This window comes from Passer domesticus, chromosome 3 (genome assembly GCF_036417665.1).
Source record: "Passer domesticus isolate bPasDom1 chromosome 3, bPasDom1.hap1, whole genome shotgun sequence".
Classification (NCBI taxonomy): Eukaryota; Metazoa; Chordata; class Aves; order Passeriformes; family Passeridae; genus Passer; species Passer domesticus.
Genome location: NC_087476.1, coordinates 5,366,938 through 5,392,433, shown reverse-complemented (window position 1 = coordinate 5,392,433; position 25,496 = coordinate 5,366,938). Strand labels below are relative to the sequence as shown.

At 45.0% G+C, this 25,496-nt stretch overlaps 2 protein-coding genes across 2 annotated transcripts; one reads left to right on the top strand and one right to left on the bottom strand.

Moving 5' to 3' along the window:
- Positions 1-629: 629 nt before the first annotated feature.
- LOC135298275 (opsin-5-like) lies at positions 630-7,095 on the top strand. The gene is made up of 4 exons (XM_064415882.1): positions 630-807; positions 4,144-4,437; positions 5,020-5,351; positions 6,748-7,095. The coding sequence occupies exons 1-4, from the start codon at positions 735-737 to the stop codon at positions 7,093-7,095; spliced, it is 1,047 nt and encodes a 348-aa protein (XP_064271952.1). The 5' UTR covers positions 630-734.
- A 2,365-nt stretch (positions 7,096-9,460) lies between these two features.
- On the bottom strand, positions 9,461-25,455 carry MMUT (methylmalonyl-CoA mutase). The gene is given in 14 exon segments (XM_064411649.1): positions 9,461-9,876; positions 11,123-11,290; positions 11,422-11,569; positions 13,166-13,297; positions 16,351-16,466; positions 16,996-17,111; positions 18,347-18,458; positions 18,744-18,992; positions 20,385-20,556; positions 20,778-20,935; positions 21,607-21,974; positions 22,892-23,271; positions 25,225-25,244; positions 25,246-25,455. Coding segments are annotated over 14 exon segments (2,442 nt in total). The 5' UTR covers positions 25,420-25,455; the 3' UTR covers positions 9,461-9,747.
- Positions 25,456-25,496: the final 41 nt, after the last annotated feature.

Genomic DNA, 25,496 nt, shown 5'->3' with positions numbered 1-25,496 from the left:
ACCAGGTTGCTCATTATGGTGATCTTAGTCTCAGATATTACAAGGAGAAGGAAAACAGAGGTGAGTTGTGGCTGCTGGCCAAGTCAGAACTCTGGAGTGTCACAGAGTGACCTCAGAGGTTGGTTCTCTTCTGGTACCCTGCACTGGACAGAGCATGCTCTGGCTCTGCACTGGAGCAGCTCAGACAGTCCTGTCTCCAGTGGTGTGACTTTGAGCCTGCAGCAAACACCTTTCCTCTAGCACTTCAGCTCAGAGACTCCTGCCTCAGCCTCGTGTCTCCCATACTCAGCCATGAATCTGGAAAACAAAATTCCCAACCTTCCTTCTCTTGCCTGCCCCCTCAGCCTGGCTTTATTTCCCAGGGCTGCTGATGGTTGAAGAACAATTGTTTTTTGCTCATCTGAGGGGATTTGCATTGTGAATCTTCCCGACAAGCCAAGGAGCAAAAGGGTGGGAGAGGAGGGGTGGGAGGAGAGATGCTCTGCCAGCCAGGCAGGCGGGATCGCTCTGGCAGCAGCTCTGCCTGGCTTTCACTCTGCCTCCCAGGGGAAAATCCTTCCTCTCACTCCAGGCTCCTGCCCTGCCACACCACAGGCAGGACAAGGAGGCAGCAGAAGGGTCCCTGCACTGCCAGCACCCAACACCTGCAGCAGGCAAGCCATGAGGACGAGCTCTTTGCTCCTGCAGCGCCTTCACCTTTGATTGAAAACCTTCAGCCATCTCCCCAAGGGACCATGGAGGAGCAGTACATTTCCAAACTCCACCCAGTAGTGGATTATGGAGCTGGGGTCTTTCTTCTAATCATAGGTGAGTTCACAGCCTGCTCGTTTGCTTGGAGCCAGGGAACAGGATACAGGGATTCCCTGTCTGTGCCATGGTCAGGCAGAAGAACCTGGAGGGAAATGGCAGCAAATATTTCCCCACAGGTTCTCCTGCTTAGTCCTTGGAGTTGGTTGGCAGCCAGGATTAATCTCCACTCTTGGATTTGGAATCTTGTTTTGATGCTGAAGAATGGCCAGCACAAATTTGCCTCTGTGGCATCACAAGTATTTGAAATAAGTTGTCTGTGACTTTCTGTGGCATCTCAGCCCTGAGAACTGAGCCAGGGCAGCTCAATCCATGGGGCTGCTCAGGGGGAGGCAGCTGTGGGCTGACCCTTGGTGGGAGAGGTGTCATTCTCTGTGTCTGGGTAGGATGCACTGCTACAGAGCAGAAGAGTGTTTCCAAATAGCAGCTCTGGGTTTTGCAGCAGCCTGTTTGCCCTGCTGCAGGCACCTTGAAAATGAAATGCAAATGGGGATAGCTACCAGCCCATGGCTTCAGTTAAGTGGTTTTTTTCCTCGTCTGCTTCTTGCATGTACACAGGCATTTGTTTTCAACCCTTGTAGATTTGGAGAGGAGTGGAACTTGTTTAAGCATGCTTTCCATCTGAATTTTTCTTAAAAATCTCAGATCTCTTGAAAACTCTGGTTGACATAAGAAAGACAAGCCTATATTTTCATGTGCTTTAAAACTGAGGCTCTGGGCAGAAGTGCTGGACTTTAGCACTTCATATTTCCTCTTGTTCTGCACAGCAGAGCACAACTCAGGGTGAGAAAATCCCTGTTTATAAAAATGGCTTTTTCAAGTCAGGATGTCAGCTCCCTTCTCTCAGAAATGCAAATACATAGATATATTTAAGGCACAGTGGGAAGGGGCAGCAAAAAAGGGCTGGGGGCTGGAGCTCCCCTTGTTCATGTTCCACCATGCTGCAGTCTCACACCTCTCCTAAAGGACTCTGAGGCACTGAAACTCCAGGCACAGCTTCCAGCAGGGATCCAGAGCCCTGTGTGGCAGACAGGTTCACTGCATCCTGCAGGGACTCTCAGAAATAAAGCAGTGAGCTGAACTGCAACCAGGTGTTGTATTTATCCATAGCTTCCCCACCTCCCTGGGGCTGCATGTTTGTGCCCTGAAATGATGTTTTTATTAGGAACAAGGGCAGGGCATGGGCAGCAGCATTCACCACAAGCCATTTGGTTCCTGTCCCACAGTTACAGCTCTGTCCTGTGCCAGCAGCTGCCCACGGGCTGTGGGATGGAGGGGAAGAACTTCTGTCAAGGGGAAGGAGAGGCTGGGCCTGGCTGTCACCTCTGATGACAGAGCTGCTTCCTGCATCTTGTGTGAGGGCTGGGCTCTTACCAAAGAAAGTGAACTGGGTTCATTTTTCCTCCTGAAGCCTGAGAATGTTCTGTTTTGGGACCCTCACTGCTAGAAACAGAATGAGGGGCTGGAGTGACTCCAGGGAAGGGAATAGAGCTGGGGAAGGGGCTGGAGCACCAGGAACAGCTGAGGGAGCTGGGAAAGGGGCTCAGCCTGGAGAAAAGGAGGCTCAGGGGTGACCTTCTGGCTCTGCACAACTCCCTGACAGGAGGGGACAGCCAGGGGTGTTTGGGCTCTGCTCCCAGATAACAAGTAACGGGACAACAAGAAATTGCCTCAAGTTGCACCAGGGCAGGTTTAGACTGGATGTTAGGAAACATTTCCTCATGGAAAGGACTGTGAAGCGTAAGAACAGGCTGCCCAAGGCAGTGGTCACCATCCCTGGGAGTGTTTAAAGGCTGTGTGGATGTGACATTTGGGGACATGCTTTAGAGGTGGTCAGCTCTGGGGAATGGTTGGACCTGATGATCTGAGAAGTGTTCTCCAGTCTGAAGGATTCTGTGATTCCATGGTTCCATGGAATCCAGCCTGTGGAGAGGGCTCTGCCCACTGAGCCTCAGGCTGCTCTGTCAGCAAGTGGCCAAGCCCCTGTGGCATCATCCCATGTGTGCAGACAGAGATGCTGAGAGCTCAGGGCATCCAGAGGGGGCAAGGGAATGTGTGTGGTCAGAAAGGGAATGAAGGAGGGACACGGGGTCTCAGGTTTGTGTCCCCATTTCAGTTTAGCCTTTCTCTTGATACTTCTGAGGATTTTGTACTTATGTCAAGATATTTATTCCATTTTATTGCATATGCCTCTATTAAAGTCCTGTGTGGGCACTTAAAGTGGTACCTGTGAGCAAATGCAGCCTTCCTGCATCCACAGCCACAAGAGAACAGGACAGAATCTTTTTGTGTCTCCCTCTTTCACATCTGACTTTAGAGGACACTTTCTCAGGAAAACCTTTCATCAAAATGTTGCTACAGCACCATGTTCACTTGAAAGAAGAGAGAAAATGAGTTGTTTGGTGCATGTACTTCTGACACTGCTGTCACCAGCACTTTGAAGCCCTGCGGCACACCTGAATAATGTATGTCTGACATCTCCATTTGCAAAGCAAGCTCTGGGTCTGTTGCACACCCCTGGCTAAACAACACCCATGGTCCCACTGCTCTCAGAGACCACCAGAACAGTCATGCTAATTCTCTGGGATCAGCAAGGACTCTGAGCTGCCCAGCAGGACATGCCCAGCACCCAGGCAGCTCAGAGCCCAGTGCTGGGGCTCCAGTTGAAGATGAGGGAGATCACACAGAGGGAAGGCTTTGGGAAGTGCAGGGGACAGGTGGCCAGGATGGCCGGAGCACTTCAGCAGGAAAGAAAAGTGAGGATATTCTTTCTCAGTGCAAGGAATACATGGACCTGCTAGAATGGGTCCAGAGGAGGCCACAAAGATGCTCTGAGGGCTGGAGCACCTTTGCTCTGGAGACAGGCTGGGAGAGTTGGGGGGGCTCTCTCTGGAAAAGGCTACAGGGAGACCTCATTGTGGCCTTCCAGCACTTAAAGGGGGTTTATAAAAAAGACAGAAAGTGACTTTTCACATGGGCAGACAGTGACAGGAGATTCCAAGCCCCACCATGGGCAAGGACAACTTCCGCTGTCCCAGGTTGCAAGCCCCATCCAACCTGGCCTTGGACACTTCCAGGGATCCAGGGGCAGCCACAGCTTCTCTGGGCAACCTGTGCCAGGGCTTCCCCACCCTCACAAGGAAGAACACCTAATATCAAATCTAAACCTGTTCTCTTTCAGTTTAAAGCCATTCCCCCTTATCATGACATAATCTTGTAAGAAGTCCCTCCTCAGCTCTGTTGTAGCCCCTCTCAGGCACTTCACATACTTCCAGTGGATTTCCCAGGTGTGTTAACCTTGTGATATTCCTGTCAGTGTTGATCCTTGCCTTTCAGCCATCCTGACAATCCTTGGGAATTCAGCTGTCCTTGCCACGGCTGTGAAACGCTCATCCCTGCTGAAGTCACCGGAGCTGCTGACAGTGAACCTGGCAGTGGCAGACATTGGCATGGCCCTCAGCATGTACCCTCTGGCCATTGCATCTGCCTGGAACCACGCCTGGCTGGGGGGAGACATCTCCTGTGTTTACTATGCCCTGATGGGTTTCCTCTTCGGGGTGTGCAGCATGATGACCCTGTGTGCCATGGCCGTGATTCGATTCCTCGTCACCAACTCATCCAAATCCAACAGTGAGTACATCCCGGTCTGCTCACCTGGTGCTGCTGTGTTTGGGTTCTGGGAGGAGCTTTGTGGAATGTGGCGTGGGCTATCAGGTCAGTAACAGCAGAATAAACCTCACCTTTTAGTGCAGTATCAAATCCTGGTGTTCCCAGAAGGACCTGATTAAATTCTGCATGAAACAGTGAGGTTTTTCACTTCTCAGTTTTACCAAATGAAACTGCATGGAAATGGAGAGCACAAAAGTTTTCCTGGACCAGACTCCCTTTCTATTTGTATCTAAGTAGATACACTAGAATTTAAAATGAAGGAATATTCTTCTGGCATTCCTGGGCTGGGACAAAGCACATTCAAGGTGAAATTGATCTTGTAAAGCTCCCTGCCTTACTAAGCCCTGGATGAGCACTGAGGGCTGTGTTCAGGTCCCATCCAATCTCTGACAATGCTTCTCCAGAAGATCCAAGTTTAGGGACCTTCAGCAGCAGCCCAGGTGTCTCTATAGCCACCATCCTTCTGTCTAAGGAGAAATTATGGCAAACCCCCATGTGGCTGGGATGGGATCCATCTATGCTTGTTCTTCCTCTTTCTTGCAGGTAACAAAATCACCAAGAACACTGTCTGCATCCTGATTGCTTTTATCTGGCTCTACTCCTTGCTCTGGGCCATCCTGCCCTTGGTGGGCTGGGGCTACTACGGCCCTGAGCCCTTTGGCATCTCTTGTACAATAGCCTGGAGCAAATTCCACAACTCCTCCAATGGTTTCTCCTTCATCCTGAGCATGTTCCTCCTGTGCACCGTCCTGCCTGCACTGACCATCGTTGCCTGTTACTTGGGGATTGCCTGGAAGGTTCATAAAGCCTACCAAGAGATCCAGAATATTGACAGGATCCCCAATGCAGCCAAACTGGAGAAGAAGCTGACCCTGGTGAGTTATCCCTCTGATGGGCAGAGTGTGCAGTAATCAGGAGCTGGCAGAGAGCTGGCTCTGCTCACAGAGCTCACAGAATCATAGAATTACAGAGACCTACACAGAAATTCTGTGTGGAAACAGGATTTTAACATATTAAGTATTAATTTTTTTTTTTCCAAATATGGACTTCAGTTGTGCATTTCTTGTGGAAAAGCAGAGTTGATCCAAGCTTTCTAGAGGCCAGTCATAGACTCACGGAATCATTAAGGGTGGAAAAGTTTTCTAAGATCATCAGGTCCAACCATTAATTCAGCACTGACAGGTCCACCACTTAACCATGCCCCTAAGTACCACAGCAACACACTTTTTAAAATATTGCTAATGACAGTGACTCCACCACTGCACTGGGCAGTCTGTCCCAATGAATGACAACCCCTCCTGTGAAGAAATGCTTCCTAATATCCAATTTAAAAATACCCTGGTGCAACCTGAGGGCATTTCCTCTTGTCCTTTCATTTTTTTTTACCTGGGAGCACAGCCTGACTCCCACCTGGCTCTACCCTCCATGGAGTTGTAGAGTGATAAGGTCCTCCTGAGTCTCCTTTTCTCCAGACTGAGCTCCCCCAGCTGCTCCTCTTCAGACTTGTGTTCCAGACCCTTTCCCAGCTCAGTTCCCTTCTCTGGACACGCTTCAGCCTCTCAATATTTCTCTTGTCATGCGGGCCCAGCAAGCACAGCTTTGGGTGTTGCAGTTCAGGTGTGGTCCCACACATGGCTGGCCGGGGGCTGTGTACAAATCACAGATGGGATGGGACTGCTGAGGAACGTGCCTTCAGCTGTTTTATTTCCCAGCATCAGTCTCATTACATGGTTACGACAATGGGAAAACGCCATCAGCTCACATCCCAGGCAGCAGACCAAGAACTTAATGTTTCAATTTGCTTTAAAAGTTTTTTGACCAATCACACAAAGCAAAAGCATATTGACAGTAGTTCCATCCAATCACTATAAGCACGTGTACCTTTGGTTAAAGCAATGCTTGCTTATTTCAAATACAATACCTGCTTGTAAGCCTTAAAATACAATGCACAGAGCTCCATTATTAAGCTTAGAACTTCCTAATATCTTGCTAGATATACTTTTCTGCAGCTTAGGGAGTTATTCTAGATAAATGTTAATACACAGACCATTGTTCTATTTGTCCTTACTTTTCTACTTTTTAAATAATTTTCTGCTGACTTATTTTATGGCTACTGCTTAGTTCTAATCACAGATCTGCTGTCTCTGAGGCCTGCCTTTTGCAGCTTTCCCAAAACCCTCTGATTTTATGGATTCCCACACCACACACACCTTGTGTGCCAGGGCATCCAGCCCAGTCTGTCCAGCTGCAAACAGCTCTGTTCCCTTGCAGATGGCCGTGCTCATCTCAGTGGGATTCCTGAGCTCCTGGACTCCCTATGCAGCCACCAGCTTCTGGTCCATCTTTAACTCCAGCGACTCCCTGCAGCCCGTGGTGACGCTGCTGCCCTGCCTGTTTGCCAAGTCCTCCACGGCCTACAACCCTTTCATTTACTACGTCTTCAGCAAGACCTTCCGCTGCGAGGTGAAGAAGCTGCAGTGCTGCTGTGGCTGGGGGGTTCACTACTTCAGCTCCGACAACTCCGTGGAGAATCCCGTGTCCACCATGTGGAGCGGGAGGGACAACGTCCGTCTGTCTGCGGCGCCGAAGGTGCAGAACCCGGGAGCTGCAGCTCCCTGAAATGCAGCTGTGGGGTCAGCCTGGCCTCACTCCCAGGCCCAAAGGAGCAGGCGTGCAGAAAATGAAGTTGACACTGCCTATCTTATGTCAATACAGAGGTTTAAGTATATATATATATATATTTTTAAGCAACTCTCAAATGTTGTCTTTAAGCCTCACAGAAAAAAAAAAAAGCTATTTTTCCCCAGGAAATTCCATTTTAGGGGAAATAGATTTATGTACCAAACATAAAATCATGTAAATTAAACTTATTTTCAGGTAAAAAGAGAATTATTATTTTTGTTGATTTTTTTCCTATACTTTTGATTTTTTTAATGTAATCTATCTGCCAGCTGTTGGCCCTACCAGTAAAACAGCCATCAGAGAAAACCAGAGGTTGCACACAATGTTACCAAATAAACACAGCTGAGTGTGTAGTTTTCCAGCAATTCAGACTGAAAACCATATGGAGAGCAAGAAATGTTCACTGCCAGGAAAAGGTGAGGATGTGGCTGCTCCCAAAATGATATAGAGATCTCGGGTTCCTTGCTCTCTCAGAGGTGCAGCTCCAACTCTCCAAGCACAAGTCCAAGGAGCTGAGCAGCCTTGGTTGGATGAGGTTTGGTTGGAATGTGACAGCCAGTGAAGGATGACATCTGTGTGTCCCAAATGGCACAAGGGGAAGGGGAAGGGGAAGGAGAAGGGGAAGGGGAAGGGGAAGGGGAAGGGGAAGGGGAAGGGGAAGGGGAAGGGGAAGGGGAAGGGGAAGAGGAAGCTTTCAGCAGCAGGAACTGTTCCCTTTAGCTGTTGCTGGCTGAGGTACACCAGCTCTTCTGCCACAGAAGCAGTTGGAGCACTTTAGGTTCTGAATTGTTAAGGTTGGAAAAGACCTTTAAAATCATGTCCAACCACCGACCCATCACCATTGTGTTCACCACTAAACCATGTCCTCCAGTGCCACATCCACATGTTTTGGGAACACTTCCAGGGATGGTGAGTCCATTGCTTCCCTGGGCAGCCTGTTCCAGTGCTTCACCACCCTTTCTCTGCAGCTGCTCTCTGTACAGGATGACACAAGGCATTCCCCAGGTGACCTTCCCAGCAGTGTCACCCTGCAGATGCAGTCCTGGCTCTCATGGCTTGCATGGGAGCTCCTGAGATCCCAAAATCCCCCCTGGCTGAAGCACTGACATGACTGCAACTGAGAACAGAGTTTGCTGATTCAGTACAACCATAAGACCAGACTTTTTGCTTGTTGTTTTAAGTTTCAAGAAGGTAATTTATGATGACATTATAATTCCATGGTTATTTCCTACCCAGCCCTGGACTGTGCTGTCTTTTCAGGATGCAAGCACTGAGTTCAGGAGTGAGTCTGGGCACCTCATGTTTGCAATCACCAGTACAACCACCTCAATCCAAACAGAAATTTATCTCAAAACTCCAACAGATCAGACCTCTCACATATTAGGAGTTTTCTCACCACTCTTAGGAGGTTTACAAGGCAGACACTCAACCTGAACCTTTAGCTTCTTTCTTTCCATTGAGGATATGTGGAGCTCCCTACAGATGATGACATATAGTTAGATAATACTACTAAAACTCTGATTTGTATTAAAATAAGTTCAATTTCAATGCCTTACTTTGAAAAAGCTTCTAGGCAGTCTCTGGCTATTGAGGCATAGGAATAGCTTACAGATTTTTTATAGAAAATTTCTGTTAATGGTCAATTTTCCATCTGTAAAATGAAATATGACTCACTTCAGAACAAAGATCAATTATTTGAGAGAGGTCATTATTCCAGAAGTTAGAGCATGAGGATAACACTGAAAAGGCTTGGATTCCACCCCATTACTTTGCAAGTAATACTGTGCAACTTAAGCTTTGTCTTGGGTTCTTCTGTCTTTGCTGCTCATAAATGTAAAGCACAAATTGTTTGATGAACAACTTCATAAAATCATAGAAACGCAGAATCATAAAGTGGTTTGGGTAGGAAGAGACCTGAAAGATCATCTTGTTCCAACCACCTTCCACTATCCCAGGTTGCTCCAAGCCCCATCCAACCTGGCCTTGAACACTTCCAGGGGTGGAGCAGCCACAATGTAACTCTTTATAAAACTATGGGTAAATAATAACTTTTGAATGTCATGGCTTAAGAAGATACAAATGGTGTCGATGGCAGTAGCCTGTACAGGAGCTGCTGTGCACTGTGCTCTGTTCCCATCACTGCCCTTCCCTGAGAAGCCACCATTTCCCAAAGTGTTGTGTTCAGTCCCATCTCTGCTGAATGAGTGATACTGCCTGAAGACTTCTAGAACTACTATAACTGCCAAAAAAATTCAAAACAAGTTCTCTGCATGCAAAAGAGATCAGGCAAAAGAGACCAACCAAAGAGGTGCAGCAGTTATTTTATTTATCAGTATATCTGGAAAAAAAAACCCAAACACACTTATTTGAATTCCCTTCACTTCCTGAAATCATAGTTCTAGAGATAAAATTTTCTTGTGGGTACCTATACAAATAATCCTCAAATAGAACAAGCAGAGAGTTTAGAACTTTCTTAGAAAGCACAAAACACGAGGCCAGGGGGCAGTGGGAGCAGAGGTTTGTGGTTGGCCATCCCTTGCTGACAGTCAAGTGGTCGGTGTAAGGCTGCTGAGTTGTGACATTTCAGGGTCACATGGATTGCTGCCTCTTCTCCAGGCACTTCTCAATGTCATCCAACACCTGCACAGCTGCTTTTGGAATACGAGTACCTGGGCCAAACACGTTGGCAACGCCGGCTTCATACAGGAAGTCATAATCCTGTTGGAAAAGAGATTTAAGATTATAGTTATAGTGAAACAGAAAACTGGTAATTGATTTATAATGTGCATGCCCTCTCCTCTGTGCTGGGCCTGAGAAAGCAACAAGTCTCAGAGAGAGGCAGCACAGCTTCAAGGAAATGGGAAATGGGTGGAAGTTAGAAGGTAGAAAAAAAGTACTAAAAAATATCTATAGGAAAGGGTTTATTTCTTTAGAGTCAGACTACTGGCAATCCTTGGAAAGTATTCAAAAGTCAACTGTATATAAGTCTGAGTAACCTAACCTAAATTTGATCTAACTACTAATTTTGAAAATACTACTTTAAACAAGGGCTTGTAGCACATGACTGCCAGTGGTCTCTTGCAATCTAGAGTTAATTGAATTTTATGACTGTCCTGAAATTTCAAAAATACTTGGGAAGAAGTTCTGTATTTTCTTTCTTCTGCATAGGATATATTACACCTTTATCAACCACAGGGTAGTAGCATCCCATTGAGAGATAATGGACAGAACACAAATTGTCTCCTAGAAAAATACTATGAGTTTTGTTTGTTCAGTTTAGAATTCTGTCATCCTGAATAGTTACTTGATTGCCTAGAAAAGGGAGAGGTGTGGAAAAAGGGAAGAATAGGAGATTTATGTGCAAAATCAGTTTGGATCACTATAGACAGAGGATGGCTGTAAGGTGATGGAGACAGGCAGATTGTGCATGATCTAAGGAAAATTTAAAGATGAAAGCACAGATCTGACTGCAAGGGAATTCAACAAACTGCTCAACAGTTTAGGAGAAAGCAGAGGGAATGAGAGGCAACTTCTGCCTGATGATGGGGAAGGTGAGGAAAGGCTGAAAAGTGAGTGAGATGTGCAGCCTAGGGGTAATGGGACCTGCCAGGGGCCTTCCTCACTGGCTGTGGCTATTCCCAACCATTGCTGGAAGTCAAAGTCTCTTAAGACAGAATCCAGCCTGATGGCCAGCAAGGACTGGTGATGTGAAACAACAGAGCATAAAGACCACCTCCCTGAAGCTCATCTTTTCACAACACAGCTCCATATTCCATCCCACAAACACTCAAAGTTAAACCAGGACATGATGTACAGAAAACCAGATCAGGGAGATTACAGAGCTGTGCTGGCCCTGGTGACTGTACAGAGAAGCTTTCAGTGCTCTGACATTACAGAACAGAGGAAACAGCTTAGACAGAGATCAATCAGTCTCTTAGCTCGATGGAAGTGATGCTGCCCATACCTGAGGGGGGATGACTCCTCCACACATGACCAGGATGTCGGGCCGGCCCAGGGCATTGAGCTCCTTGATGAGTTCAGGCACCAGGGTTTTGTGCCCCGCGGCGAGCGTGCTCACCCCGACACAGTGCACGTCGGCATCCACGGCCTGCTGCGCCACCTCCCGAGGGGTCTGCGAGCACACAGGGCGTGGGGCAGGGCACAGCACAGCCCGGGGCTGGGCGTGCCCCCAGGGAGAAGGCTGGGCATGCCCCCAGGGAGCAGGGATGCAAAGGGAATGCTCTGGGGGCTGCTCAGTCCTACCTGGAAGAGGGGGCCTATGTCCACGTCAAAGCCGATGTCAGCGAATCCGGTAGCGATGACTTTGGCCCCCCTGTCGTGGCCATCCTGGCCCATCTTGGCCACGAGGATACGAGGCCTGCGGCCCTCACGGTCCATGAACTTGTCAACTCTGGTTGAAAACACACATTCTGTCAGTGCAACTCACTGAGAATTGCTGGAAGTATTTCCACTCATAAAAAAGCACTTGCTGCAAGTGTAGCGTAATTTCATCAAATAAAAAGATCTTCTAAGTCATGGTTTAGCTGTGCAGTCTGCACACTATGTTAATATTCATGTTATGCTATTACTAACTCACTTCTTGTACTTACCAGCCTCAAAAATAAAATAGTCTTTATTTTAAATAATCTTCCACTATTCTTTTGCTTTCTGACAGATAAAATACTGAATTCTCTGAGGGTTTAACAAGTTGAATTACAAGTCACTAAAACACATTTTTTAGTTTTTCAGAATACTTATGACCTATTATTTCAAAAATACTTGCACAGAGATGGGTCCTGGACATCACATTGTGCATTATCATTCCACTGTTAATGCAAAAATCTGTCCATGGAAGGATTATTGTATCTCCTATTCTGTACACTTGTTCTACTGACTCTTTTTTTTTTTTTTTGGAGTTCTTTTTTTTTTTTTTGGAGTTCATCAATCATTTTTTGATGATTGATGCTACTGTGCAATCAGAGCCACAGATATTAACCTGTCATTGTACTGCTCATTATTCAAGTACCACCAGGATCTGTCTGTGGTTACAAGCTGATCTTGAAAGTCTTTTCCAACCTAAAGGATTCTGTGATTCTGTGTAAGAAAGGGAGCTACATCTTGATTTTCAAGATGGATTTTCAAGGGTTAGTTCAGTTCTCTTTCACATAAAAGCATAATTTAAAATAGTCAAATTTAAATAATTAAAATAAAAGAACAATGGTGACATTTCCTAGCACAACTGCTTTCAAGTCAGTCTAATCATCACCACTGCAAAGTCATCAGTAATTCCCTTTCAGGAGAGCCTGAACTCTTAAAATGGGTAAACCCCAACATAGCAGGGACTGATTTGTGCTGCATCATCTCCCACAGCAGCAATTCAGGCTCTGTACCCCTGAGGGCAGCAGTAAAGGCAGAAGCTGAGAAAAGACCCAAAAGGCAACTGTTTTCACACATACCAACATCTTGGGATGCCTTTTCCGTAGGGGTATGAGTAATACCTAAAGACTGGAGGTTGTATGTGGATATCCAGACAGATTTTAGCAACAGTAAAAGTGAAATTGCAGGAACAATTTATGGGAAGATCAAAACAAATTTTGTAGTATGTACTGCCGGAAATATTTTAAAGATAACTATTACACAGCCTTTAAAAGAAGCAACCCAATGTACAGGGATTTCAGGCAATGTTTCTCAGCCTCTTAATCCTGAGGCTTAAGGCTATTTGTGTCTTAGGCAATTTGAACAAAACCCTCAAATCATAACTTCACCTCAGTGAATTTTGTTTGCAAGCAAATACAACTTCAATGAAGTTTTGACTTTTTCTTATTGTACTTAATCCTTGTCATTCTACTTTCCTGCTTATGACAGTGCTTTTGCAGGTCACTGTTTTTCCCCAGGGATGTCAGCCCGGTTTGGGAAATGATTTTTTAGGGCACAGTCAGTAGCACATGTACCTCCTGGATTAAATGTGAGGCTAGTACATGTTTGGCTATCTGGGAAGAGTTCTCACCTCTTGATGGCATGAAGGATTTCATCACTCTCCCCAAACTCCTGGCGATAAGCCCCGCTCACCATGCGGTCGCTGGCTTTGTGCTCCCCGAACACTTTCTTCATGGCATCTGTTATCTCCCCCACGGTGCACCTGAGGCACAGACAAAAACCACTCCTGTTATCAGCAGGCTGAAATGAAAGCAGAACACAGACATTGCTGCCACTGGCCCAAACATCTGCCCTGCTGGTGGACAAATTTATTTACACTGGTTTCCCTTTCAGTGCTGCAACTCTGAAAATACAGCTCACCCCACTGCTACCCACTGACAAAACATACACAGGCATTTAAAAAAAATATTTCATTGCTCATGTGAGAATTGATTTACAACTGGCAAGGCAATGGGGAATGGCAAAATGCTTCAGAAAATAACATCAGATTTTCTGAATGGGGATTTTGTTGGGGGAGGCTCAGACTGAAAGATCCTCCATTTGGACTCATGGTAAAATACAAAGCATAAATCAAGAGGGGACAAAAAAAAAAAGGAAGAACACACAGAAGAGACTGAAACCTAGCATTTTAACAGAAATTTATTTGCCTTTCCCTTGATACTTTTATTTTCGTATTTATTCTTCTCCTCTACTCCTGACACAGCTCCTTTACCCACTAGATACAGAAGGATCTGGAAAATTTATTTACATGCAAGTTACAAGTTTTGTTTGCTACTGGACACACTGTACATGTTTGAAATAATACTGAAGTAGTACAAATGAGAGAAATAAACTAGGCTCTGCTGTCTTCCTGTACAAACATCAGCAATAACAGACTCTATCCCAAAGCAATTAAAAAATTTGTGCTGAATACAACTTGGTGCAAACTTTGCCAAATGAAGGAAATAAAAATACTACTCTTCTAAACAACTTTAAAACTGCACTTACAAATACAGACACCAAAGCAGTATTAAGTATATAAGTAATTAATCTAGCACATTTGGAACCTCTGGAATTCATATTTTCTCCTGTCACATCATATTTATTCTCTACAACTCCCTGAAAGGAGGGTGGAGCCAGGTAGGGGTCAGTCTCTTCTCCCAGGTAACAAGAGACAAGACAAAAGGAAATGGCCTAAGTTGCACCAGGGGAGGTTTAGGTTGGATGTGAGGAAAAATTCCTTCACTGAAATGGGTGTGAGGCAGTAGGACAGGCTGCCCAGGGCAGTGGTGGAGTTCCCATCCCTGAGGGATTTAAAAGCTGTGTAGATGTGGCCCTTGGTGATATGGGTTAGTAGTGGACTAGCAGTGCTGGGGGAATGGTTGGACTCAGTGATCTTAAAGGAATTTTCCAACTTAAATGATTCTATGATTTAACTACAAGCTGCTCTGAGGCAAAATTAACTTAAGCATTCGTTAAAGCTTTTATATGAAATGCTCAGGAAAGACTGGAGAAGATGCACCTTGCTGTCCACACACCTCTACTGCAGCTTTAGCAGGTACTGATTCCTACCACGTGCAATCTGCCACACATGCCCCCAGAGTAACAAGACATGGATTTCTGCTGCATTTGCTGAATCCTTCAGTAAATTCAGAGATATGTTTTACTTCCTGTGACCACCCAACTAATTTGCTCTTTTACCAGCTCATACTCAGCAAACTTAGTTAGAAATGTAAACTATGCAAAGGCAAAATGTCAGAAATCCATTTGTGATCACATATCAAGATCTGTACAGCTCAGATGTCTGAAGTGGCCTCTTGTCTCTGGTATCACTTTTCACAGTTGGCCAGCTTTGCCTAAAGACAGCATCACTCTGGAACACACATTTTTAACTCATGTTATTGATACTATTTTGGCCGTTTTTGTCATTTCCTCTCCCCTGGCTTTTTGGAATTCTGTTTGACTCACTATTAATCACTGTGTCATCAGGTTTTGATTTTCAGGACATCTAAATAATCTTATTAATATTACTGCTTTCTGTAATTACTAATGAAGAATGAAAAGTAAACTGCAAAAGTACATTAGGCAAGGTGACTTCCCCAAGTTACCTAAAAAGCAAGTGTGCAGCAGACTTAAAACCAGTGTCTATAAATACTGACTCCCTTTCAGAGTGCCAGACATCACTCATTGCAGCCCAAAATAAATACACCCTACGCACAAACACTGAGGGCTTGCTCCTGGCAGTGTAGTGAAGGCTACAGTGGCATAAAACACATCTTTTTTCTAGAGAAAGCTAAGATTAGATAAATCTTTCTCTTCCACTTTTCAGAAGCAGTATCTGAGTATACCTCAGTATAAAATAAAGCCCAGCATGGCTGTGATGTGTTTTTCTGTTCTTATTACATAAAAGTGTGAAAGAAATTTTTGTGTTACAAATGAAAAATAAATGAGGTATAGCCTGGTGGCTGGGATGAAGCTGTTTTTGTGTACAACATAAAATTTTGTATATTTTGTTAAAATACAGTTATTAAGTATTCTAGGAATGAAGGAATTAGAGATACGACAGTAAAAAGAGGGCAGCACCCCAATAAGGAGTGAATTTAGTTTGCTCATATTTGAGTCATTTAGTTAATTAAGGAACAGACAGACAGGATCCATTCTAGAGAGTGATGCTGACCTTGAAACACGAAACAAAACAGCCTCAAAAGCACCTTGGGTGAAAAAAGGAACTGTTCCACTGGACTCTAAGGATGCCTCACACTGCTCAAGAACATTTCTTACAACTTTGCCTGACTAAGCAAACTGATTTCTCCTTCAGCCAAAAAATGTTTTCACACCAATCTGTGGTGCAAGGAAAGATGAAGCAACAGAGCATGATAAGACTGTGAATATCCATTTTCACATCTCAGACACTTCTTAAACTCCTTGACCCGTGAAACAGCTGAGTTACAGAGAAATTCAATTATGTCCTGAAATTGGTAAGAATATGAGTTGTAAACAGCAGAATGTGTACAAACGGCCTCATTTCATATCAGATTCTTTATATCCATAGTGAAATTTCTTTATGCCTTGTGAAAAATCAAAGCATTGCCTTAAGAAGTTGTAATATAATAATAGTGTCTTACAGTGTGAAACTGCAGGCATTATTTACTTCCACCTCTAAAGAAAAACCCGAAACTCCAATCTTGCTGACACCACGCCCAAGGAAAGTTAAAAGGTGAAAATGAACCACCAAATTTTAAATAAGAATTGGCTGTTCAACCCCACCCCCAGTACCTGGCACGTGCTGCTTCCACTGCCAGAGCAAGTAAGTTTCCTTCCCCAGTGGCAGCACATTGTGTGAGAGCAGCCAGGGACTGCTGGGCTGCTGCTTGGTCTCTGCTGGCTTTCACCTAATGTGCAGGAGAGAGACATTCAGTTCAAAGAAACCAAGAAGTGAAATGGGAATTCAAGTGTGGAAGACTGATTTCAAATTTTTTATTCTGGATGTGGAATTGTGAATATCCACTTCCAATTTCAATGAGATTAGGAGTCAAAAGGCAGCTTGGACCTTAAAATGTGTACAAGTCCATAACATAACCCTAAACCAATTTCATCTATGTTGTCACTGATTATGAAGTGGATGTTGATTTCTGGTTCTGTAACCCTCAGTAGCATTTGACAAGAAGCACCCAACAGTGAGTGATTAAGCAATGTCACAGGCTTTTAGAGCAAAACATTGCATAGACAGTTTCTATCACATTTTCAGAACATGTAAAGCTCTCAATTTTTAAAGGCTGGACATACAGATATATATTCCAGTTTCTCTACTAATGACCAGAGTGGACTCAGAAACTAGAAGGTAAACTTCTGGCAAGCTGCCTTTACTCAGTCTCTGTCTGCAATTACAGTAAGATTCATTTTTAAGAAGGTTGTTCTCACCTTGTTGATTTTCTCAATCTGCTTGGCACGGACTACAGAGTTATCAATGGCCAGAACTTCCACTGCCTCCTCTTTCTCTAGCTGGTGCTTGTTCACTCCAACAATTACTTCAGACCCTATTTCCAGTGGAAACACCAGAAACTCAGAACACATTTGCAAACTACTGTGAAAAGACACAATGTTAACAGGACAAGAAGATTTTGAGCATTATTATGCATTGCTTTGCTTATATAACCACATACAACTCAAACATGTAAAATCTGCTCCTATAGAATGGATTTAAATCTGTATTTTCCAGATTTTACGATGAAAGACTAAATGCATGAACATTCAACTCAGTGAATACTGCAGCAGTAGAAAAAATGAAATAGAACAATATTTATCTTGCCAACTGATTTAGTAATGAGTCCCTAAAATAAATTGTGTATTTTTCTCTTTTTAAGCTTACATTAGTGTATCTGACAGAACTAAGCAGAAGAGCTGGTCTCCTGCTCTGCATTTACTTTTCTGATTTACAGATAAGAAAGTGAAGTTCCTACCTAAAACTACTCCATGTGCATAAAAATTAATTTATCATGTTGGAAAATTATATTTTAGATTTCAATCATTATGGGCTTATCAGATATTTTAATTTGCAGTGCCTGATAACATTGATACACTCTTTGAAGCAACATGAACTAATTTACCTTACAAGAGAAAACACAACTTTACTGATTATTCTTTATTTGTCTTAATTAAGACCTGCTTCAAATTTATCCTCCTTACAAAGAAGTCCAAATAACTTTCATGTTTGAGTCACCCCTAGTTTCTGTTCCTGGATTACTACTGGAATGCAGATTACAAAAACTGGAATAGAGTTTTAAGCACTAAGTATAAATATCTCCACAAATACACATATGTATAGTATGCAAGGAGCTGTATCATCCTCTGCTATGATAAAAACAGGCAGCTCTCCAGAAAACCCAGGAATTTGGCCAGCTACGGTGAGTATCGCCATCTGGTGGCATTTCTACTTTTAAACTCAGAAATCACAGCTTAAAGCTCCTATCAGAAATCAAGTCATTCACTATTGAAGGCTCCACACACTGTTTTAAAATGCTGCTTCTACTCCTTTGTCTCATCTAATCTTGAACATGTCAAGCAAGACTTTTACACTGGTACTGTATTTTGTACACTCTTGTCTCTTTCCAGAGCTTTCACTGACATAAAACCATCACCATTTGTTCTAGCACTCACAATCTGCTACTCCTAAACTGAGAAATAAAAAACCACAATGAACATGTGTGTAAAAACCCTTTATACTGAAGTATTCTATTGGCAATTTTCCCTTCTTTCATCCCCCTGCTCTTACCAGAGTCAATCCTGGCTTGTCTCCGAGCTGCACACTCTTCAATGCGAAGTTTGGGGATCCCCTCAGCAACAGCTTTGGCCATTCCACCCATTTCTTCTATCTCCTCAATAAGCTGAGAAATGCAGAGGATTGAGACAGTCAGTAGTAGCAAGGTCTAAAAACTGAGCTTAGTACCTGTGCTACCACCCACATTTTCGTTAAACTTTTTTTATACAGTTTTTGTGCTGTGTTTTGTAAAGTTTATTTACAAAGACATCACTGAAGTGTAAAAGAATTCCTTGATTAGAAGTTAGCAATTTATCAAACAAAGAAGACATTAGAAGTCTTTCCCTTAGAAAGACATTTTCTCAAAACTCCTATCCCTAATATTTTCCCAGAGAAGGTCTTGCAAACTGACCTTTAAAGCAGCTTCATAGACATCGTTGGTGAGGCACTCCATGAGGTAAGATCCCCCCCAGGGATCTGCCACTTTGGGAATCCCTGACTCCTCCTGGATGATGATCTGAGTGTTGCGGGCAATGCGAGCACTCTTCACTGTGGGCAGCCCCAAGGCTTCATCATAGGAATTGGTGTGCAGAGACTGCGTGCCCCCAAACACCGCAGCCATGGCTTCGATGGTGGTGCGGATGACGTTGTTGAAGGGATCCTGGAAGGAAAAGGGGAGCTCTGAAGCTCAGTGGTTCTGCCACAGGGCTGAGGCAGGTTAGTCATTATTGCAAAGAAACAAATACAAAATTCCCCACTGAAACACTGTAATCAGAACAAAAGCTGAAAAAAAAACCCAATCAAACTGATTTATCACTTGTCGATATCTTAACAAAGAGATTAATCCATAAAGAAAGCTGCTCACAGTAACAAATCAAAGCCTAATTTATATTTAGTGGTGTTTCAAAGAACTGAGTGAATCCAAATCAGAGAGGATGGAACAGCAGGCCTGATGTTTTCCATCCTCCAAATCCAGAATTCTTGGAGCAGTGAACATTACACGTGTCAGACATATTACTAGTCAAGACGTGTTTTGGAACTAAATGTGTTTAAATATTTTCATTGATGACAGCATCATCAATGCTGTCATCAATGTAATTCATCATCAAGGTAATTATAGACAACTGTGATTTGGATAGGTAAGAATGTAAAACATAATTTATGAGTAGATACCTATCTAAAGGCATGTTAAGTATATTTGTCCTCTGAAACCTACAAGGAGAAAACACTGCACACTGAGAAGCTATACTAAGATAAACCACAATGTTTAGACAAAGAGTTATGATCTAGCAAGAAATATATTTACACTGGACACTGCAAGACAACTGAATATAGTTTTGGTAATAAAAACATTTTTGCACTCCCACAATACTTTAGATTGGAGGACCCACAAAGGTCACTGTTCAGAAAATTCCATTGTTTTAGTTTTACTGTGTTGTTACAATGTAAGTAAACTTAAAAAAAAAAAAAACAACAAAAAAAAAAAAACAAAAAAAAAAAACAAGGCACAGAAGTCGATACTTACAATCACTACCTAAAAATAACTTCTGTTACATGACTTTGATTGAGCAGCAGGCCTTGGGATGGCAGCTGGAACCCAGCTCTGACCTCACTTGGGAAATTGTATGCACTCCAATGATTTATTTCCTTGCTGTAAGGTAAATCAGCAGGAGGAGCAGAGAGTGCACCCAGTTTCAAAGGATCAGATGAGCTGTAACCATTACTTCTCTCTTCAGCACTGAGTGTCAGGGGTGTGAAAGACTCCCTTGGCTGCTCAAATTAATTCTCAAGCCAGTGATACTGAGAAAAAAAAGTGCCTCTACTTGCTGACTGCACTGCATTTTGGAAGGATAATTCACAGGATAAATCCCAAGAGAGCTTCATCCTCTGAGTCCTGAATTGACATAAAGGTGTATCCAGTGCCAGCGTGTGCATTTGTCAGAGTGAGAGGACAGCTGCTGCACCTTTGGGAGTAACACCAGCAGCCCCCTTTAAGACACACACCACGAGAATACCTTTAAGTAAGGAGGTTGATGAGAGTCCAATTTCTAACCTGCTCAGTGAGTGACCAGCCTGAAGTCTGACAATGAGCTCTCAGCAGAAGAGATTTGGAATCCTTGGGCTTAAACATTTTCTCAATCAAGTGAGCCCACAGCCGCCTCCCAGCTCTCATCTTTGCTATTTCCATATAGAAGTTCATGCCAATTCCCCAGAAGAAAGAGAGCCTGTAATAGGAGAATGTGAACAGAATATAACATTGAATCATTCAGATAACTCTGGATCAGTAATGGAGAAACCATACAGCAAGGTCTCTGATTAATGTACTTTCACAGATGATGGGAATGTTCCTATTTGCTTGTATGTGTAAAAATACTCAATTTGACTTTAAACTCTATAGAGGTTTTACCAAAAGTGAGTTTTATACTAGCAAATTTCTTGAGCTCACCTAGGTGCAAATTCATCAATAGTGAGGCCAGCTTTAAGCCCAGTTCTGCAGTACTCCAAGCCATCTGCTATGGTATAAGCTAATTCCAGGATGGCGTCAGCTCCTGCCTCTTGCATGTGGTACCCACTAATGGAAATGGAATTAAATTTTGGCATATACTGAAAAAAAAAAAAGAAGATACAACAGGATATAACAGCAGAAGAGAGGATCAAATACTTGTCCTATCAACATTCACACAGATTCATGGAATGGTTTGAGTTGGGAGTTAAATGTCATCTGGTTTCAACACCCTCTGCCATGGGCAGGGAAACCTCCCACTATCCCAGATTGCTCCAAGCCCCATCCAACCTGGCCTTGGACACTTCCAGAGATGGGGCAGCCACAGCTTCTCTGGGAAACCTGTGCCAGGGCCTCAACACCCTCAAGGGAAGAAAGTTGTCACTACTGGTGTAAAAGGTTGCTCTCAATCTATTTTATAAACCGCTCTAAGGTACTGAAAGGCTGCAATGAGGTCCCCTGGAGCCTTCTCCAGGCTGAACACCCCCAGCTTTCTTCGTCTGTCTCCAGCCCATTCTCTGACCTCCTTGCTGACTGCAAATACAACCCACCTCTACAAAGACGTGTTTGAGTCATGGTGCTTGAAATTTGAAGTTTGATTCAAACTTCAAATTTATATTATAAGTGATGTTGGATCTCAACTTCTACTAGCCCTTTCCACAACCATATTATTGTTCACTATGACATGTCTTCCCATATTTTCTTTATTCTCCAAAGTGCATCACAAACTCTTACCCTAATAATATAAGTTATACATTTAAACAATGAATACCTTTGAGGTGTACTGGAAGATGTCAGCAATGATCTTCATGGATGGTTCTGGGGGGAAAATGTAGGTATTTCTGACCATGAACTCCTTCAGGATGTCATTTTGGATTGTCCCTGTCAGCTTGGCCTGAGGCACTCCCTGCTCTTCCCCAGTCACAATGAATGTAGCCAGCACAGGAATGACTGCCCCGTTCATTGTCATAGAAACTGACATTTTCTCCAAAGGAATTCCATCAAAAAGGATTTTGGTGTCTTCCACTGTGTCGATGGCAACTCCAGCCATTCCAACGTCTCCTCGAACTCGGGGATTGTCTGAATCATAACCACGGTGGGTGGCTAAATCAAAAGCAACTGATAATCCCTGCTGGCCAGCTACATGAAAAAGAAAGGAAAAAACCCAAAAAAACAACAAAGATAGATAGTTAGAGGTGTTGAACAGACTTGTATTAGGATGGGGTTTAAATTTATCAACTGTATTTACATGATTCAGGTTTGAATGGCAAACTAAATTTTGATGTTAAACATTGTTCCCTCCCCGAACCCATCCAAGGTTTAGTAGTCTTAAACTTTAATGAAGAAGTTTTTAACTGGGAAAAAAAAGCCAAAAAGGTAGTCCTTACTGTGCTTTAGAAATTGCTGAATAACAGCTCACCCACAAGTTATAAATGCACCCAGATAGGCAGTGTAAGAGCTTATACACATAAATCAGCTTGGCTTAGCTGGGAGCAGAAGTGTCATAAACTCTGTCACGTTACCTTCTCTTTATCACAAACTAAACACCACAGACTGTTTCCTGGCTCTACTGACACATGTTGTTATTTGCAAAGCTGCAGTAAGAGAAAATTATTAATATAAAGCAGGGAACAGAACAGCCAGAACTCTTGTTGCTGCAACCTGAAAGCAGAACCCAAAACTCTGCTGTTCCCAGGCATTCCCTGCTCTGACCAGTGACTGGGCTGTGCTACCAGCTAACCCAGGTTACCACTTCTGCTTCAGCTCTATGATCTCAGCTGACTGCACCCTGGGATGGATGCAAATGTGTCTATGTGTTAAGGTGCAATAACCCAAACCAGCATTTAACACATTCATTCTCCACAGAAAAATGAAACAAAGGCACTTCCAGAAAGGATCCAATTTCCCAGTAATAAAGGAAGACAGTGCCACTGGGAAGACCTTATCAGAAATCCAAACTCACAGTGCAGAAGAATCACATTTGCCACGTAACTGACTGAATTCATGTCCCCCATTGCTTCACAAGGCAGTGTTGTTTCCCAGAGCAGCTGCCCCACCTTTGATGTTGTCCTTGTAGAACTTGTTGCTCTCCTCCACTGTGCTGAAGCCAGCGTACTGGCGGATGGTCCACGGCCTGTACGTGTACATGGTGGGGTAGGGCCCTCGAGTGAAAGGCTTCATCCCTGGCAGCTCCTCAGGGAAGTCCTCTGTGTCCCTTTTGGAGTATAAAGGCTTGATGTCGATCCCCTCTGGGGTGTGCCAGATTAAATCCTTTGGGTTCTTGCCTTTCAGCTGCTTCTGAGCCAGGACAGCCCACTCGGGGTGCAGCGGCTGCCTGTGCAGGGCGCGCCAGGCCGGCAGCGCGCAGCGGCGCGGCCGCAGCCGCAGGACAGCAGCCCCTGCCCTCAGCATGGCTCTGCTCACAGGGTGGGGCAAGCTGCACAAAACAAAAACATGCACTTGGCATTACCATATGCACCTAACATAGCAGGTGTGAGGATGGAGAGGTCATGCAGTTTGTTAAATCTAAAACAATCCCTCAGGAGAAAAGTGAAACGTGTTACTCATGCACTGATTTAACAGACAGCCCTTCCTCTTGCCTTTCAACCAGGAACAGAGCTCAGGAAAAATCCTACATTTTCCTCTAACCAAGCAAAACATTCCCTCAACTAATCTACATCCACATCTGAGATGTGTAATTTATTTCAGTCCCTCAGGACGACTGTCATTAATCAGTCACTGAAAAGCCAGTGTGAGGTATGAAGATGGCATGGCCAGCTCCCCTCTCACCTTCACATCTCTCTCATCTAAGAATTCCTTCATGTCAAAGAGCGATGCTTTTCCAGGGATGGGGCAGCTACAGCTTCTCTGGGCAACCTGTGCCAGGGCCTCACAAGCCTCACAGAATTTCTTCCCAGTATCCAACATCAAGGAGGAATTCTGCAGGAAGTGAGTTGTCAGAAAATTGCTGATATAATCTTTGGGAAAGATGGCTTAGGCTGGATGGAAACTAGAGACAGGCTGAAAAAGGGACAGGTTGAAACTAGGGACAGGTTGAAAAAGAAAGGAGAAAAAAAATGTGGTATGTGAGAACACAGGGGCAATACAAGCTGCAGAGCTTGTCCCACCATGCATGAGACTGATGGGGCAACAATGTGAACAATTCCCTGTGAGGGTGGGGAGGCCCTGGCACAGCTTGCCCAGAGAAGCTGAGGCTGCCCAATCCCTGGAAGTGCCAAGGCCAGTTTAGATGGGGCTTGGAGCAACCTGGGATAGTGGAAGATGTCACTGCCCATGGCAGGGGCTGGAATGAGATCTTTCAGGTCCTTTCCAACTCAAACCAGTCTGTGAGTTCAGTAACTCCTAAAAGCTGTAAGCACCTTTGCTTCTGCTCTGCATACCCTATGCACTTCCTTGCAAAAACAAAACCTTTACAGCTTGGCTCCAAGGGTCAGTCACTTCTTCACCCTCTCATCTCTTTCACAACTCCCAAGAAACACACACGTCCCTGACATATTTATGAAAAATCCTGCATAAAGCTGGAAAGCATAAGTATCACTGCAGCAACACCCTCCAAACACGTGCTTTAATAATATATATGCTAAGTGTGGTATGGCTATAACCTGAGGGGCTCCTGAGGAGCACCCATGCCCTGCAGGGACGTGATGCTGCAGCCAGGACAGAAGGCAACCTCTGCCCACAGCCCTGCAAGGGTCACAGGATGGGTCAGGCTGGAAGGGACCACAGTGGCTCAATCTGGTCCAATCTCCCTGGTCCAGCAGGGTCATCCCAGAGCACAGGGCACAGGATTATGTCTAGACAGCTCTGGAATATCCCCAGTGAGGGAGACTCCACAGCCTCTCTGGACAATCTGTTCAGGGCTTGGTCACTGCACAGGAAAGAAGTTCTTCCTCGTGTCCAGGTGGAACTCGCTGGGATCAGTCCCTGCCCGTTCCCCTGGTGCCATTGCTGGGCCCTGGAGCAGAGCCTGGGCCCTGCTCGGAGCCCTCCCTGCACACAGGGACACCCAGGGCTGAGGGCCCCTCTCAGCTGTGTCTCCTCTCCAGGCTGAACAGCCCCAGCTCCCTCAGCCTTTCCTCCTCAGGGAGATGCTCCAGGCCCTCCAGCATCTTTGCCACCCAGCACTGGACCCACTCCAGGAGCTCCATGTCTGTCTTGTCCTGAGGAGCCCAGAACTCCACACAGCACCCCAGATGTGCCTCCCAGGGCTGAGAAGAGGGGCAGGATCACCTTCCTGCTGGCAATGCTCTTCCTAACTCATGCCGGGATTATTCCTTTCCCGGAGCTGGACTCTGCATTTACCCCTGTTCAGATTCAGCCAATTCCCCTCTGCCCATCTCCCGTCCCCGCCCTGTCCCCCCTCTCCCACCTCTCTCTCCTCAGCACCCACGGCCCCACAGGAACGCTCCGCTCCCCGTCCCGGGACAGCGCCCGCCGCCAGCGCCCGCCCCCAACACGCCCCTCGGGCGGCCAATGGGGACGGAGGGCCGGGCCGGGAGCTGGGATAGGGGATCAGGACAAGGACAGCGGCAGGGCTCGGGGCTCCGGACCTGGACAGGGCCATGGGAAAGGATCGGGATCAGGACAGGGATGGGATCCCCCCGTTACCTGTCACCGGACCCTCCGTCAGCCCGCGGCCCC